Genomic DNA, 13,013 nt, shown 5'->3' with positions numbered 1-13,013 from the left:
ACATACTGTAAGAAGAGATAATCTAAGCAGATTTGACAACAAATACAATCAGAAAGCTCTCAAGGTACTTATGATAGAACAAATCATTTAACAATATTGAACAGAAGTAAATATAATGCCAAGAACATAAAAGTAGGGTTAGAGCAATTTCGCTTGTCATCAAAGTTTAAGCCTGCAAGTTCATCTTGAAATGTATACACAGAAGACCAAATGTTATCAAACTGCAGGAAAATAATAATAATAATAATAATAATAATAATAATATTTTAATGGGTCTCAAGGGCCTTTCAATGGGATGCAGTAATCCTACTGGGGAAAGGGGACCTACAGTTTAATGAGGAATTCAAACCACATCATTTCTGGTGAATCATCACATTACTGAGAGGTGAAGGCTGGGTTACAGACACGCTAAAAAATTTCTGTGGCTCAACTGAGATTCAAACCTCAACCTCTCAGTTTCTGGACACACCGCAATAGTCTGATTCATGAATGATAGTGGTTTGCACAGCTTGAGACACGGACAGGGATTTCACTGTTGCTGGTTCCAAGCAACAGTTGTGGTATGCAGATACACATGCTCTGCACTTGAACAACTGTATATACTCGAAATTATGTTTCTCGCTTGCTTGTACAGAATTTGCCACTTACCATCACGATCAGTTGCGACAACTCAAAACAAATTAATAAAAATTCTTTAAATAGCTAACTATGATCATGTTTAATGGTCACATTGGCTACAACATTCACAGCAGAGTACTGAGAACACTACTGGACACTCATTGTTTGTCAGAGAATGCATGATGTAGATTCATAGAACATGCCCAAACTCACTTGCCATCGTTCTTGACTCCAACTACAGACCATTTGTCAAAACACGTGGATTCTTCCCATCTATTATGTTTTTCTGCTGCCATAAACGATCCAATTTTTATTTCATTTAAAATACATTTATCCACTGTCTTGTAGTACTTAAAAATCTCAAAATCCTATTTAGACTTAATTTCACTTAAATTTATTCAGATTATTTTTAGCTGCTCTGATTACATTTACTTATCTTTCATTAGGGCACCAAGAGTTAAAAGTTACAGTTAACGTTAGATCAATAATTTGCTACTTGTAAAAACCTATGAGCTAATATGCATAATTCCATAAAGTGACCAACACCATTCGGAATTTGTATTTTAAATTTCTGAAAACTAATTGTCTTTTACAACAATTAAATCTGAAGTTCTGAACCAGTACCATTTTCTCTCATAGATTTCATCAACACCACTGTTTATTCCAGACTCTTGACTATAGGCTTCAGTTACCTTAATTTTTCTGTACCATCTGACATACATTATTAATAAATTCTTGTAATTTGCCATTATTTGCAATATGGCACTTATTCATGTAAACAAATCGAATCACACTGAAGAAGAAAATGATGTCCACGTATTTTTCCAATTCTGTAACCAACAACATTCTCTGTCATCCAGAATTCCACTGACTCTTATAATTCATCAAAAACAGAACATTCCAACATAAGCTTTTTTCAAAGTATTATGTGGTTTTCAAAATAATAGCTTGTTCTTAGTCTCATCTATAACTAGTTGGACGTCTTCCAAAATAATCAGTCTGGATGCACTCTCACTGTTTGACTTGCGCCGCAATTATGCATACTCCGTAAGTGAAAAGACACATACGGACAACTGCAAAACTCAAGGATTTTAATGTGTAAAAACTTTTGTGTGATTACAGTACCTCTAATTAATGAACATTGTGGCTCATTTAGCTTGTAATTAGAAAGCCTGTGAAATATTATTGTCATCGAAACTAGTGACTGTTGGACATGGTGAATTTCATTAAGAAAGGCCAAGATTGAACTACCACAGGGCGATCTTTAACAAACTACTTTACAACAGTGCTGAATGTGAGCTGTGTTGTTTTTTGATAAACATGGACTGTTTAGTTTGTGCCACAACTGAAAACTTTGCCACTGTGGTTGTGTGTGCTGGCTTGAGGATTGCACTAATAATTTGATTGCAGTCTAAAAGCTGGTCAGCATAATTAACAACTGAACTTTGAAGGGAATAAAACATGTATGTTACTGATATCCATCCCACGCTCAATTCGATTTTCAGTTTTGTGGCAATCAAGATTGGTGCTACCGAAGAGAAACTACAAAGTTCCAGTCAGTTCCATCACAACCATCACGCAACTGACATATGCTTTACAGAGAAAATATAAAAAATTAAGCTGACTCTGCAATCAGGCACAGATGACCTTGCTGTGCTGACTGGCTGTCGTGTCACACTCTACCGCATGTTGTCATTTGGGTGCAGTATGGAGGGGAAAGTGGTCAATGCATCGCTCTCCCAGTCTTTATCGGTTTTGCATACCTTTGAGAACTAAATTCTCGTTTGAGTTTCATAACAAAACAAACTGAAGCGTTAAACTAAACAGTTCAAGTGTTGAACAGGTCATCACAAAATATTCAGTCCTCCATAAATGTCTGTAATCTCCAAAACTACCTACATCCTAATTCCAGTATTAATTTCTCTTACAATTTTATTTCTGACTGTCAATCAGCATCTGTGAAGCACATTTTAAGAAAAAAATAATCATTTGTCAGCTGCATATTAAATTAACTTCTTGACTAGTTTCAGAAAATTAATTTTCCGTCCTCAGAAGATCATACAATTAAGCTTACATCAGAAAGCAATCATCAAGAAAACTCTGGATGATAAGAGTCCTTCATTAAAGCTTTTACAAGCACTTAAAAAGTAACATAAAAAATGTGAAGATATATCTACATCTACATGATTACTCTGCAATTCACATTTAAGTGCTTGACAGAGGGTTCATCGAACCACAATCATACTATCTCTCTACCATTCCACTCCCGAACAGCGCGCGGGAAAAACGAACACCTAAACCTTTCTGTTCGAGCTCCGATTTTTCTTATTTTATTTAATGATCATTCCTACCTATGTAGGTTCGGCTCCACAAAATGTTTTCGCATTCAGAAGAGAAAGTTGGTGACTGAAATTTCGTAAATAGCTCTTGCCGCGACGAGAAACGTCTTTGCTTTAATGACTTCCATCCCAACTCGCGTATCATATCTGCAACACTCTCTCCCTTATTACGTGATAATACAAAATGAGCTGCCCTTTTTTGCACCCTTTCGATGTCCTCCGTCAATCCCACTTAGTAAGGATCCCACACTGCGCAGCAATATTCTAACAGAGGACGAATCAGTGTAGTGTAAGCTGTATCTTTAGTGGACTTGTTGCATCTTCTAAGTGTCCTGCCAATGAAACGCAATCTTTGGCTCGCCTTCCCCACAATATTATCTATGTGGTCTTTCCAACTGAAGTTGTTCGTAATTTTAACACCCAGGTACTTAGTTGAATTGACAGCCTTGAGAATTGTACTATTTATCGAGTAATCGAATTCAAACGGATTTCTTTTGGAACTCATGTGGATCACCTCACACTTTTCGTTATTTAGCGTCAACTGCCACCTGCCACACCATACAGCAATCTTTTCTAAATCGCTTTGCAACTGATACTGGTCTTCGGATGACCTTACTAGACGGTAAATTACAGCATCATCTGCGAACAACCTAAGAGAACTGCTCAGATTGTCACGCAGGTCATTTATATAGATCAGGAACAGCAGAGGTCCCAGGACGGTTCCCTGGGGAACACCTGATATCACTTCAGTTTTACTCGATGATTTGCCATCTATTACTACTAACTGCGACCTTCCTGGCAGGAAATCACGAATCCAGTCGCACAACTGAGACGATACCCCATAGGCCCGCAGCTTGATTAGAAGTCGCTTGTGAGGAACGGTGTCAAAAGCTTTCCGGAAATCTAGAAATACGGAATCAACTTGAGATCCCCTGTCGATAGCGGCCATTACTTCGTGCGAATAAAGAGCTAGCTGAATTGCACAAGAACGATGTTTTCTGAAACCATGCTGATTACGTATCAATAGATCGTTCCCTTCGAGGTGATTCATAATGTTTGAATACAGTATATGCTCCAAAACCCTACTTCAAACTGCCGTCAATGATATAGGTCTGTAGTTCGATGGATTACTCCTACTACCCTTCTTAAACACTGGTGCAACCTGCGCAATTTTCCAATCTGTAGATACAGGTCTATCAGTGAGTGAGCAGTTGTATATGACTGCTAAGTAGGGAGCTATTGTATCAGCGTAATCTGAAAGGAACCTAATCGGTATACAATCTGGACCTGAAGACTTGGCCGTATCAAGCGATTTGAGTTGCTTCGCAACCCCTAAGGTATCTACTTCTAAGAAACTCATGCTAGCAGCTGTTCATGTTTCAAATTCTGGAGTATTCCATTCGTCTTCCCAGGTGAAGGAATTTTGGAAAACTGCGTTCAATAACTCCACTTTAGCGGCACAGTCGTCGGTAACAGCAGCATCAGCACTGCGCAGCGAAGGTATTGGATGCGTCTTGCCACTTTTGTACTTTACATAAGACCAGAATTTCTTCGGATTTTCTACCAAATTTCGAGACAATGTTTCGTTGTGGAACCTATTAAAGCCATCTCGCATTAAAGTCCGTGCCAAATTTCGCGCGTCTGTAAATTTTAGCCAATCTTCGGGATTTCGCGTTCTTCTGTACTTCGCATGCTTTTTCCGTTGCCTCTGCAACAGCGTTCGGACCTGTTTTGTGTACCATGGGGGATCAGTTCCATCTCTTACCAATTTATGAGGTATGAATCTCTCAACTGCTGTTGCTACTATATCTTTGAATTTGAGCCACATCTCGTCTACATTTGCATAGTCAGTTCGGAAGGAATGGAGATTGTCTCTTAGGAAGGCTTCTAGTGACACTTTATCCGCTTTTTTAAATAAAATTATTTTGCGTTTGTTTCTGGTGGATTTGGAAGAAATGGTATTGAGCCTAGCTACAACGACCTTGTGATAACTAAACCCTGTATCAATCATGCTGCTCTCTATTAGCTCTGGATTGTTTGTGGCTAAGATGTCAAGTGTGTTTTCGCAACCATTTACAATTCGCGTGGGTTCGTGGACTAACTGCTCGAAATAATTTTCGGAGAAAGCATTTAGGATAATCTCGGAAGATGTTTTCTGCCTACCACCGGTTTTGAACAAGTATTTTTGCCAACATATCGAGGGAAGGTTGAAGTCCCCACCAACTATAACCGTATGAGTGGGGTATTTATTTGTTACGAGACTCAAATTTTCTCTGAACTGTTCAGCAACTATATCATCGGAGTCTGGGGGTCGGTAGAAGGAGTCAATTATTAACTTAGTTCGCCTGTTAAGCATAACCTCCACCCACACCAATTCGCACGGAGTATCTACTTCGACTTCACTACAAGATAAACCACTACTGACAGACACACACTCCACCACTAATTCTGCCTAATCTATCTTTCCTGAACACCGTCTGAGACTTCGTAAAAATTTCTGCAGAACTTATTTCAGGCTTTAGCCAGCTTTCTGTACCTATAACAGACCAAACAGCTTCACTTCACAAGCAGAATATTGAAAAAAGCCATGAGACATATGATGATTAGCGCCATACACAGTTTGTTATCTATGGAACCCCCCAGCATTTTTTATGTGGCCCTCTAATTTTTTTTCTATAATTTCATCATTCTTATTTCTCAATTTTCTTTCCTCTTATCTGTTTATCATTTCCCGATCGCAGGTCTATTTCTGTTACTAACTTCACAACACTACCACCCATTTATATTTTAGTATTCATCTATGTCTGTGAACATTCCCTGATTCAAGAAACTGAATAATGTAATCTACTATACAACATTCTTCCATAGCTATAATAGGGTAAGTTTGTATTCAACAGTGGTCTCTTCAGATTCTGTAGTACCTTATCCACCTTTTCAAATTAAATTCTAAATAAACTGATCGTCTGCTTCAGGATTTTCTGTTCACTGATTGTGGTTTCCATTGATTAGTTGATCCTTTTGTCTTGTCATTAATGGTCAGACAAAATAAAATTATATCAAACTGAGTGGCCAATAGTTGCAGGAAGGGTAAACATGGTAGTTGACTTTGAACATGGGATGGTAATGAGAGCAAGATGCACCGGGCCATGGCAAGTACAGTATTAGACAAGAATTCAGGATTCCAGTGTCAACAGTGTCTAGGGTGGAGAACCAATGTATCAGACAAAACGTTTTGGCAAATGTAAACTGCTGCAGAGGATGACCAGAAGTGTTCAACAAACAGATGTCATGTTGCCTATGCAGAACCTTATGGGGTGATCGACGATCTATAATGACTCATAATGCCACCGATTTGAATGTGGCGCATAGAGAACCTATCTCTACCAGGACTGCAAAGAGTTAAATGTGCCACTTAGGCATCAGCAGCTGATGATCAACTGGTGTCCATTTGCCAACACCTCAATGACCAGCACGAGCCTGTAAACAGCATCCCTGGACAGTGGAACAGTGGTGGTATGTAGCACAGTCTGAAGACGCTCGATTTCCTTTGTATCGAGCTGATGGGTGCAGGCAATTGTGAAAGGTCATGTGCTGGCTGGGAGTTGTTCAGTTATGTGTAAGCTGCGTTCACACAAGAGCATTATTAGGTTCCATTACCTGTCTTCAGGGATCAGTGACAAATGCAATGTTATGTGGACTGTCTTGCAGACCATCAGTATCCTTTCTGCCATTTTATTGCCCCGATGGAGAGGCCGTGTTTCTACAGTGATATGTCACTGCTCTTTGGTAGCATGCCGGTGTCTGAACTAAAATCCAGTCACATCACGATAACAACTTGGCCCCCCTGATCACCCAATTTTAGCCCAACTAAGCATTTAGGAGATGCTGTCAATGTTTTGAGTACACCTTGTGAACACAGACCAACTACTTAAGATGAATTGTGGGTAGCACTTCCGCAAGACATGTGGATCAATTTCTCTCCAGGGTAATTCCAACAGCTCATAGACTCCATGCCTCATCATGATCCTGACATTTGGAGAACTCGCTGATGGGCAACTCACTACTGGCAGCACATCCAGCGCCTTCCCGTGACATTTGGCTACTCACTGTATTTCCATTACAAGTTATGATGCGCAATAAATGAAGGTTTCTGCAGTTTAGTTTTCTTGTTCATCACCATGAAACCACTTATTTTGACATACTTATCACACAGGTAAAAATTTTGTGACCCATGCGTGCATAACGCACAGTCAAGTTCAGAAGCAGGAGAAAAATTCATGTTTTTCAAACTAACAGTAGTTACATACGTAACTGAAAAAGTACAAGGCGACTACCAGGAAGTTGTAATACAAAATTATTTTACCAGTGCCAAAGGCTTTACTTGTCTATGGTTGTCATCATATCATTGAAGGTAAGCAATGTCACATGTGGCCAGTATCCCCACCCCTTGGTATTATTTGTACGAACGCACGCGCGCACACACACACACACACACACACACACACACACACACACACACACTACAGTCACTTAACAATCATCAGTTACACTTTAAATGCACAACTCTCATACATCGCAAGGAGAGGTGCCAATGAATGTGAAGGGCAGAAAGACCTTCCCAATTAAGTAGCTGAACCTGTCCTTTGGGGTCTCCCAGTCAACAATGCCTTACAACTTTACTTTAGTTTACTTTATCCAGTGACTAGTTCTGGTAGCATAATCTTTTATTTATTTATTTTATTCAACCAAGGATCATCTCATAATGAAACAGGAGTTGTCATGGTAATACACTGAAAATCAATAGCTCAAAACTTCAGATGTACACACAGCACTATGAGGGTAGGACAGGTGGTTGAGCATGGCCTTTATGAAAGAACCACCCTGGTAATTGCCTATAGCCATATACGGAAACCTAAATCATGTTGGCCAGACATGACGAACTCCATTCTGCCAAATATCAGGTCAGTGTCTTAACAGGTGCACTGCCTCATTCGGTTGGTCCTTACACACAATTTGCTTTAAATAACTTATAGTATAAAACATAGTTGTGTTCATCATCATTGCATACATTAAGCACAACCAGTAGCGACTTCTGGGCCATGAAGATGTTGGTATGTACCTTGCACTGACTCCAGTATGTTCAGAAAACTGGCTCCAGGGTCACAAACACTCAACTATTCTCCATGTTTGTCTTCTTGTCCTTTCCTCTGTCCATGAGACACTGAGCCAGCATCTCCTCATGATGAGAGAGGTGCTGAACTCAGAAGAATGAAAAGACATTGCTACCATGCAGACAGATCTTGACACATGATTTTCTTTTAAAATCAGTAAACCATGTATTGAAATACAGCAAGATGCTGTAGTCATCCCCTTTGATTACTGTCTACTCTTCTGAGTCATCCTGAGTATCATCATTAGGTTGAATTTAACTGAGTCATACTGGCTACAATGGACCATTGTCATGTGTCATGAATAATAAAATATTAAATGTCTTTGATAATTATTCATGTATTATGAAAAGGCTCACCATAATTAGCTATAACAACTCGTTTATTTTTAACTAGATGACGATAATGCCATCAGAACTATTACTGAATAAAGTAAAGTTATACTGTAGCCACCTAGTGGCCATATCTTCATTTTTCCAATGGTCTGAAGTTGTGGAATGCCACTTACACAAGATAAATGTAATTTTCAATTCATAAAAATACGAATGCACCTCCTCCATCTGTAACAAATCTCTCAGTACATGCGAGACGATGTCTTATATAGCTACAACATTTGAAAACAATGAAACTTAATCATACCTATCGAGATTCCACAGTTTCACAGAACCATCTGCAGCACATGAAGCTAGGGCACAAACTTTGTCATCATTTTCAGACATTGCATGGGGATGAAAAACTATTGCACCAACATTGCAATTATGTCCACGAAGTGTTCGTATCAGCTCACAATTAGGTACTGACCAAAGTTTGCACAGTCCACTCCTGAAACATAATGAAATGCAATTCAATTTACCATTTAAAACATACACTGAAAACATTATGACCATTGACAAACATGAAGTTGAATGTCACATGGTGGTGGTGCAGATACATGACACAATAAGGAAGATATTTAAACATCTTGCTTTCTTAGTTACACATTCATTTCTTTATTTCTTCATAACCTCAACACCGTGAATATGTAAAATCTCTTACGGCCTTTCATATGCACTTCTGTTTTATTATTGTTGTTATTATTATTAAACACTGGAAAATCCAGGGTGAAATAATGTCAATATTATGAAGGGATAGATTGCTACTCACCATATAGTGGAGACTCACCATATAGTGGAGATGAACCGCAGACACACACAACAAAACAACTGCTCAACAAGTAAGCTTTTGGCTAAAAGGTATTCTTTCAAAATTGACAACACACACTGGCCTCAGTGGCCGGAGACAGTGAGGGGTGTGCCTGTGTCTGTGTGTGTGTGTGTGTGTGTGTGTGTGTGTGTGGTGTATTTCAGAAAAAGGTCTTTTGGCTGAAAGCCTACTTGTTTAGCAGTCTTTTTGTTTTACCTGTCTGTGACTCAACATTTCCACTATATGATGAGTACCAACCTAGCCTATTATTATTATTTTCTGCTTTGCATGCTCATTCTTAATATATCTGCCATAAGTGGATCCTTGACAGGTGCACCGGGCTGGGCACAGCAGCTTCACAGGCCTACCTCAACCAATAACATAACGCAGTTTTGTACACATCTCTATGGCAAGGCCTCAGTGTTGTCACAATTCTGCAGATGGCTACTGTTTTCACCTGCAGCCGTTAGCACTCCACATTTGAAGACTGCAGTTAAGACATCTGTACATTATTAGAAAAAATTTGAGCGATGTTTACCATTTCATAACCAAATAATGATGGTTGGTTGTTTTTTTTATGCTTCAGTTTATTTCTGTTGGATGTGGAGATTACTCACAAGTGTTCTTCAGTATGGGAGCATTTGTTCTTAAACTACTTCTCAAAACATTTATGTTTATAAAAATACATATCTACAATGGTACTTATCAGAAATAAAAAATGGCTACATGCAGGACAGAACCTACCTCTCAAAACATTTATGTATTTATTACTACTGTTTATAAAAATACATATCTACAATGGTACTTATTAGAAATAAAAAATGGCTACATGCAGGAAAGAACCTACCATGAGGCAGTAGCAAGCATGGTTGAATCAGGACTGAACTGGCAATACGAAATAGGGCGAGTATCACCAATCTGACTGCAATAGATGGACACTGCCTGAAGTTTCTTTTGCAGCTCCTGTCTTCGAGCTGTACGTGTTGCTTCAGGCAGATTTCTCTCTTCCCTTGCCTTCTCAAGCCGTACTTTAGATCTTGCCAGGGAATATTCTGTAGAAATATTCAGATTTAACACTTACTTCTCCTTTCTTGTAACATGAAATTAATAAATTCCTTATACAAACAGCTAAAATTAGCAATGTCACAAGTGCATGTTAGTACACTGAAGAGCAATAGCATATGTATCTGTGTTAACTGTCTCAAGAACTCAGAATACCATTTAGGCCAAACACATAAAAGATCATCTTACGAGCTATCCACAGTCTTGATATTTTGAGTGATTCTGGTCCTTCATGATACCAAGTAGTTTCTTGATCTTTCGCTTGTTGCATCCTTTCCTCCTCCTCTTCCTGCTTTTTCTTAATTGCATCTTCACCCAGTCTGCAAGTAGCAGATAAACAACAGATAATTAATAACTAGGTACATCCTAAACAGTAATAATTAAAATATGTGCTATATGCAGAAGAATTTCTCATGTTCTGTAGTGTGAGTAGGGAAAATGTAGTTGCACTTTTACTAATACCAAGAGTACTAGGACTGTACATTTTGGTACATTGGAACTCATGAATTCAATATAAAGTCTTTTTAAATTGTGGTTGTTCACTTGTTAACACAATGTAAACTGAGTTACCATATTTACTCAAATCTAAGCCGCACTTTTTTCCGGTTTTTGTAATCCAAAAAACTGCCTGCGGCTTAGAATCGAGTGCAAAGTAAGCGGAAGTTCTGAAAAATGTTTGTATGTGCCGCCACAACTAATTCTGCTGTCGAATATATGTAGTGCTACACAGGCATGCTTTTCAGGTACAAAGAAAAATACTGGCACCAAAACTTCCGCGTCAATAGATAAATTAAAAGAAAAGCTGGAAGAATGTAAACATTATACCCTGTATTCTTTCATGTTTGCTGCTATCTCATTTAAATCCTGTCTTCCTAATAAACTACGAAACTAGAGTAAGACAACAGCAAACGCGGAAGAATATACATATCATGACATGTTTATATTCGTATTATTATTATGCTGAATAGTGATACAGTCAGAAACGAAGCACGGCAACCGACTAGATTTTTAAATCTAAGATGACTCTAATTTCTGTGCAGAATGTAATGTACTAAAGAGGCATCTGCAAAGATTTTCAAACGGAGAAAAATATTCGCTAAACTCTCGTTCAGAACATATTCCATCATACGCAGCTTATTATTTGTTTCTTGTTGATCATTATCAAAGAAAGCAGCCATGTAAGTAACAACAAATAGCAGTCTCTTGCCATTGTTTCGCTTATGAGACAATTCCTCTCTTTTTTTTACTGTAAGCGGCGGTAGCGCGCACAAAAGCAAGCCATGCCACGAGCGGCGACAGGTCGTAAACACTCATTATCAGAATGCGACAAACAATGCATGACACAGTACAATAATACATTTTCAGCTTAGAGTGACGTAAGCACCTACAACAAAGAGAACCGCACTTATTAGACCAAAGCAAAATAAGCAATCGATTCAAACCAGACGAAGCACGTGATAAAGTAAGGGTACCAGTATAAATATGGACGGAGTGCCTGGCAATAGCAATGACTACTTGGTAAAGCTTAACTGTTAAGCTTACGACTCGAACCAAACTACTGTAGCTGTATCTTCATCCATTTGACCTCAATTGTGTTTCATGTTACAGTGGACCAACCTTGTTTCGATTTGGAGGGGCGGTCTAAAACTTTTCTCTCACCTTCAATTTCGAGTCTCAAATTTCAGGAGCGACTTAGATTCGGGAAATTTATTTTTCCTTGATTTTGAGTCTCATTTTTCAGGTGCGGCTTAGATTTGAATGCGGCTTAGATTCGAGTAAATACGGTAGACATAATCACAAATTCCTGAATATATGTAAAAAAAGTTGTGTTCGAGTAACCTAATAATAATAACAACAAAAATAATAATTTTGCTCCACGAACAGTTAACATAAGAGATCACTTTAAGTTTAGGGACTGGAAGATTGAAATTTATAACATATTACTTTTTGTTTTAAAAGAATGACATCAAGTAGAAACTGGCAAGCAGAGGGGTAAATACTTATAAACATCTGTGATTGAAAACAATATCTATGAATAAAGCGTGTCATTCTTTCTGAAAATCTGTCATTCTGAAACATTTACAGATAAAAGGGGGGCATAAAACTTTGCAAATTAAATTTAAAGATAGAAAAATTGCCAAAATAGAAATGAAATGTAAGCAGTGACATAGAATGCAAAAAATTATCTTTAAACATTTACAACATAGCTATTGCACATCTACTTTTCGTATCACACAAAGCATTATAAATCCTTCAGCACAAGCATACAATCTGAAACCAAAGAAATGCTACAGCAATAAATTATGCTATCACTTCTACCTTAACATTTTTATAAAATTCAAATTCTTCTAGCAATGAAATATTATAGACAGTACGGATGTAGTGAACAAGAAAAACTTATTGTTCACACACAAGTATGAGTAATGAAATACTGACAGAAAAATAATTATTGCTACCAGATGGCAGTAGGTACAGGTACAACAAACAGGCAATAAACACCAGCATTTGCAATAAAATGTTCTTTCATCTGATAAAAAGTAGGAAAAAATTTAAATTAAAGAGGCTGACAATGGCTTAAATAAGTCAGAAAGCTTCCTATAATCTCCAGTTAAAGGATAAGCAACACAACAAGTAAAGCTGAGAG

At 38.1% G+C, this 13,013-nt stretch overlaps 1 protein-coding gene across 3 annotated transcripts in view; it reads right to left on the bottom strand.

Annotated features, from left to right (window-relative positions):
* Nucleotides 1-13,013, bottom strand: part of LOC126234701 (U4/U6 small nuclear ribonucleoprotein Prp4) — a 56,272-nt gene that overhangs the window by 27,826 nt on the left and 15,433 nt on the right. For all 3 annotated transcript variants that reach the window (XM_049943453.1, XM_049943461.1, XM_049943446.1), the window contains exons 4-6: nt 10,559-10,689; nt 10,155-10,359; nt 8,765-8,947 (exon numbers count right to left, since the gene is read on the bottom strand). In XM_049943453.1, coding sequence (XP_049799410.1) covers nt 8,765-8,947; nt 10,155-10,359; nt 10,559-10,689 — 519 coding nt within the window. The remainder of the gene's footprint in view (nt 1-8,764; nt 8,948-10,154; nt 10,360-10,558; nt 10,690-13,013) is intronic.

The sequence above is a fragment of the Schistocerca nitens genome, chromosome 1, assembly GCF_023898315.1.
Source record: "Schistocerca nitens isolate TAMUIC-IGC-003100 chromosome 1, iqSchNite1.1, whole genome shotgun sequence".
Classification (NCBI taxonomy): domain Eukaryota; kingdom Metazoa; phylum Arthropoda; class Insecta; order Orthoptera; family Acrididae; genus Schistocerca; species Schistocerca nitens.
Note: the sequence above shows the minus strand (reverse complement) of the source record. Positions and strands in the feature narration are given on the sequence as shown.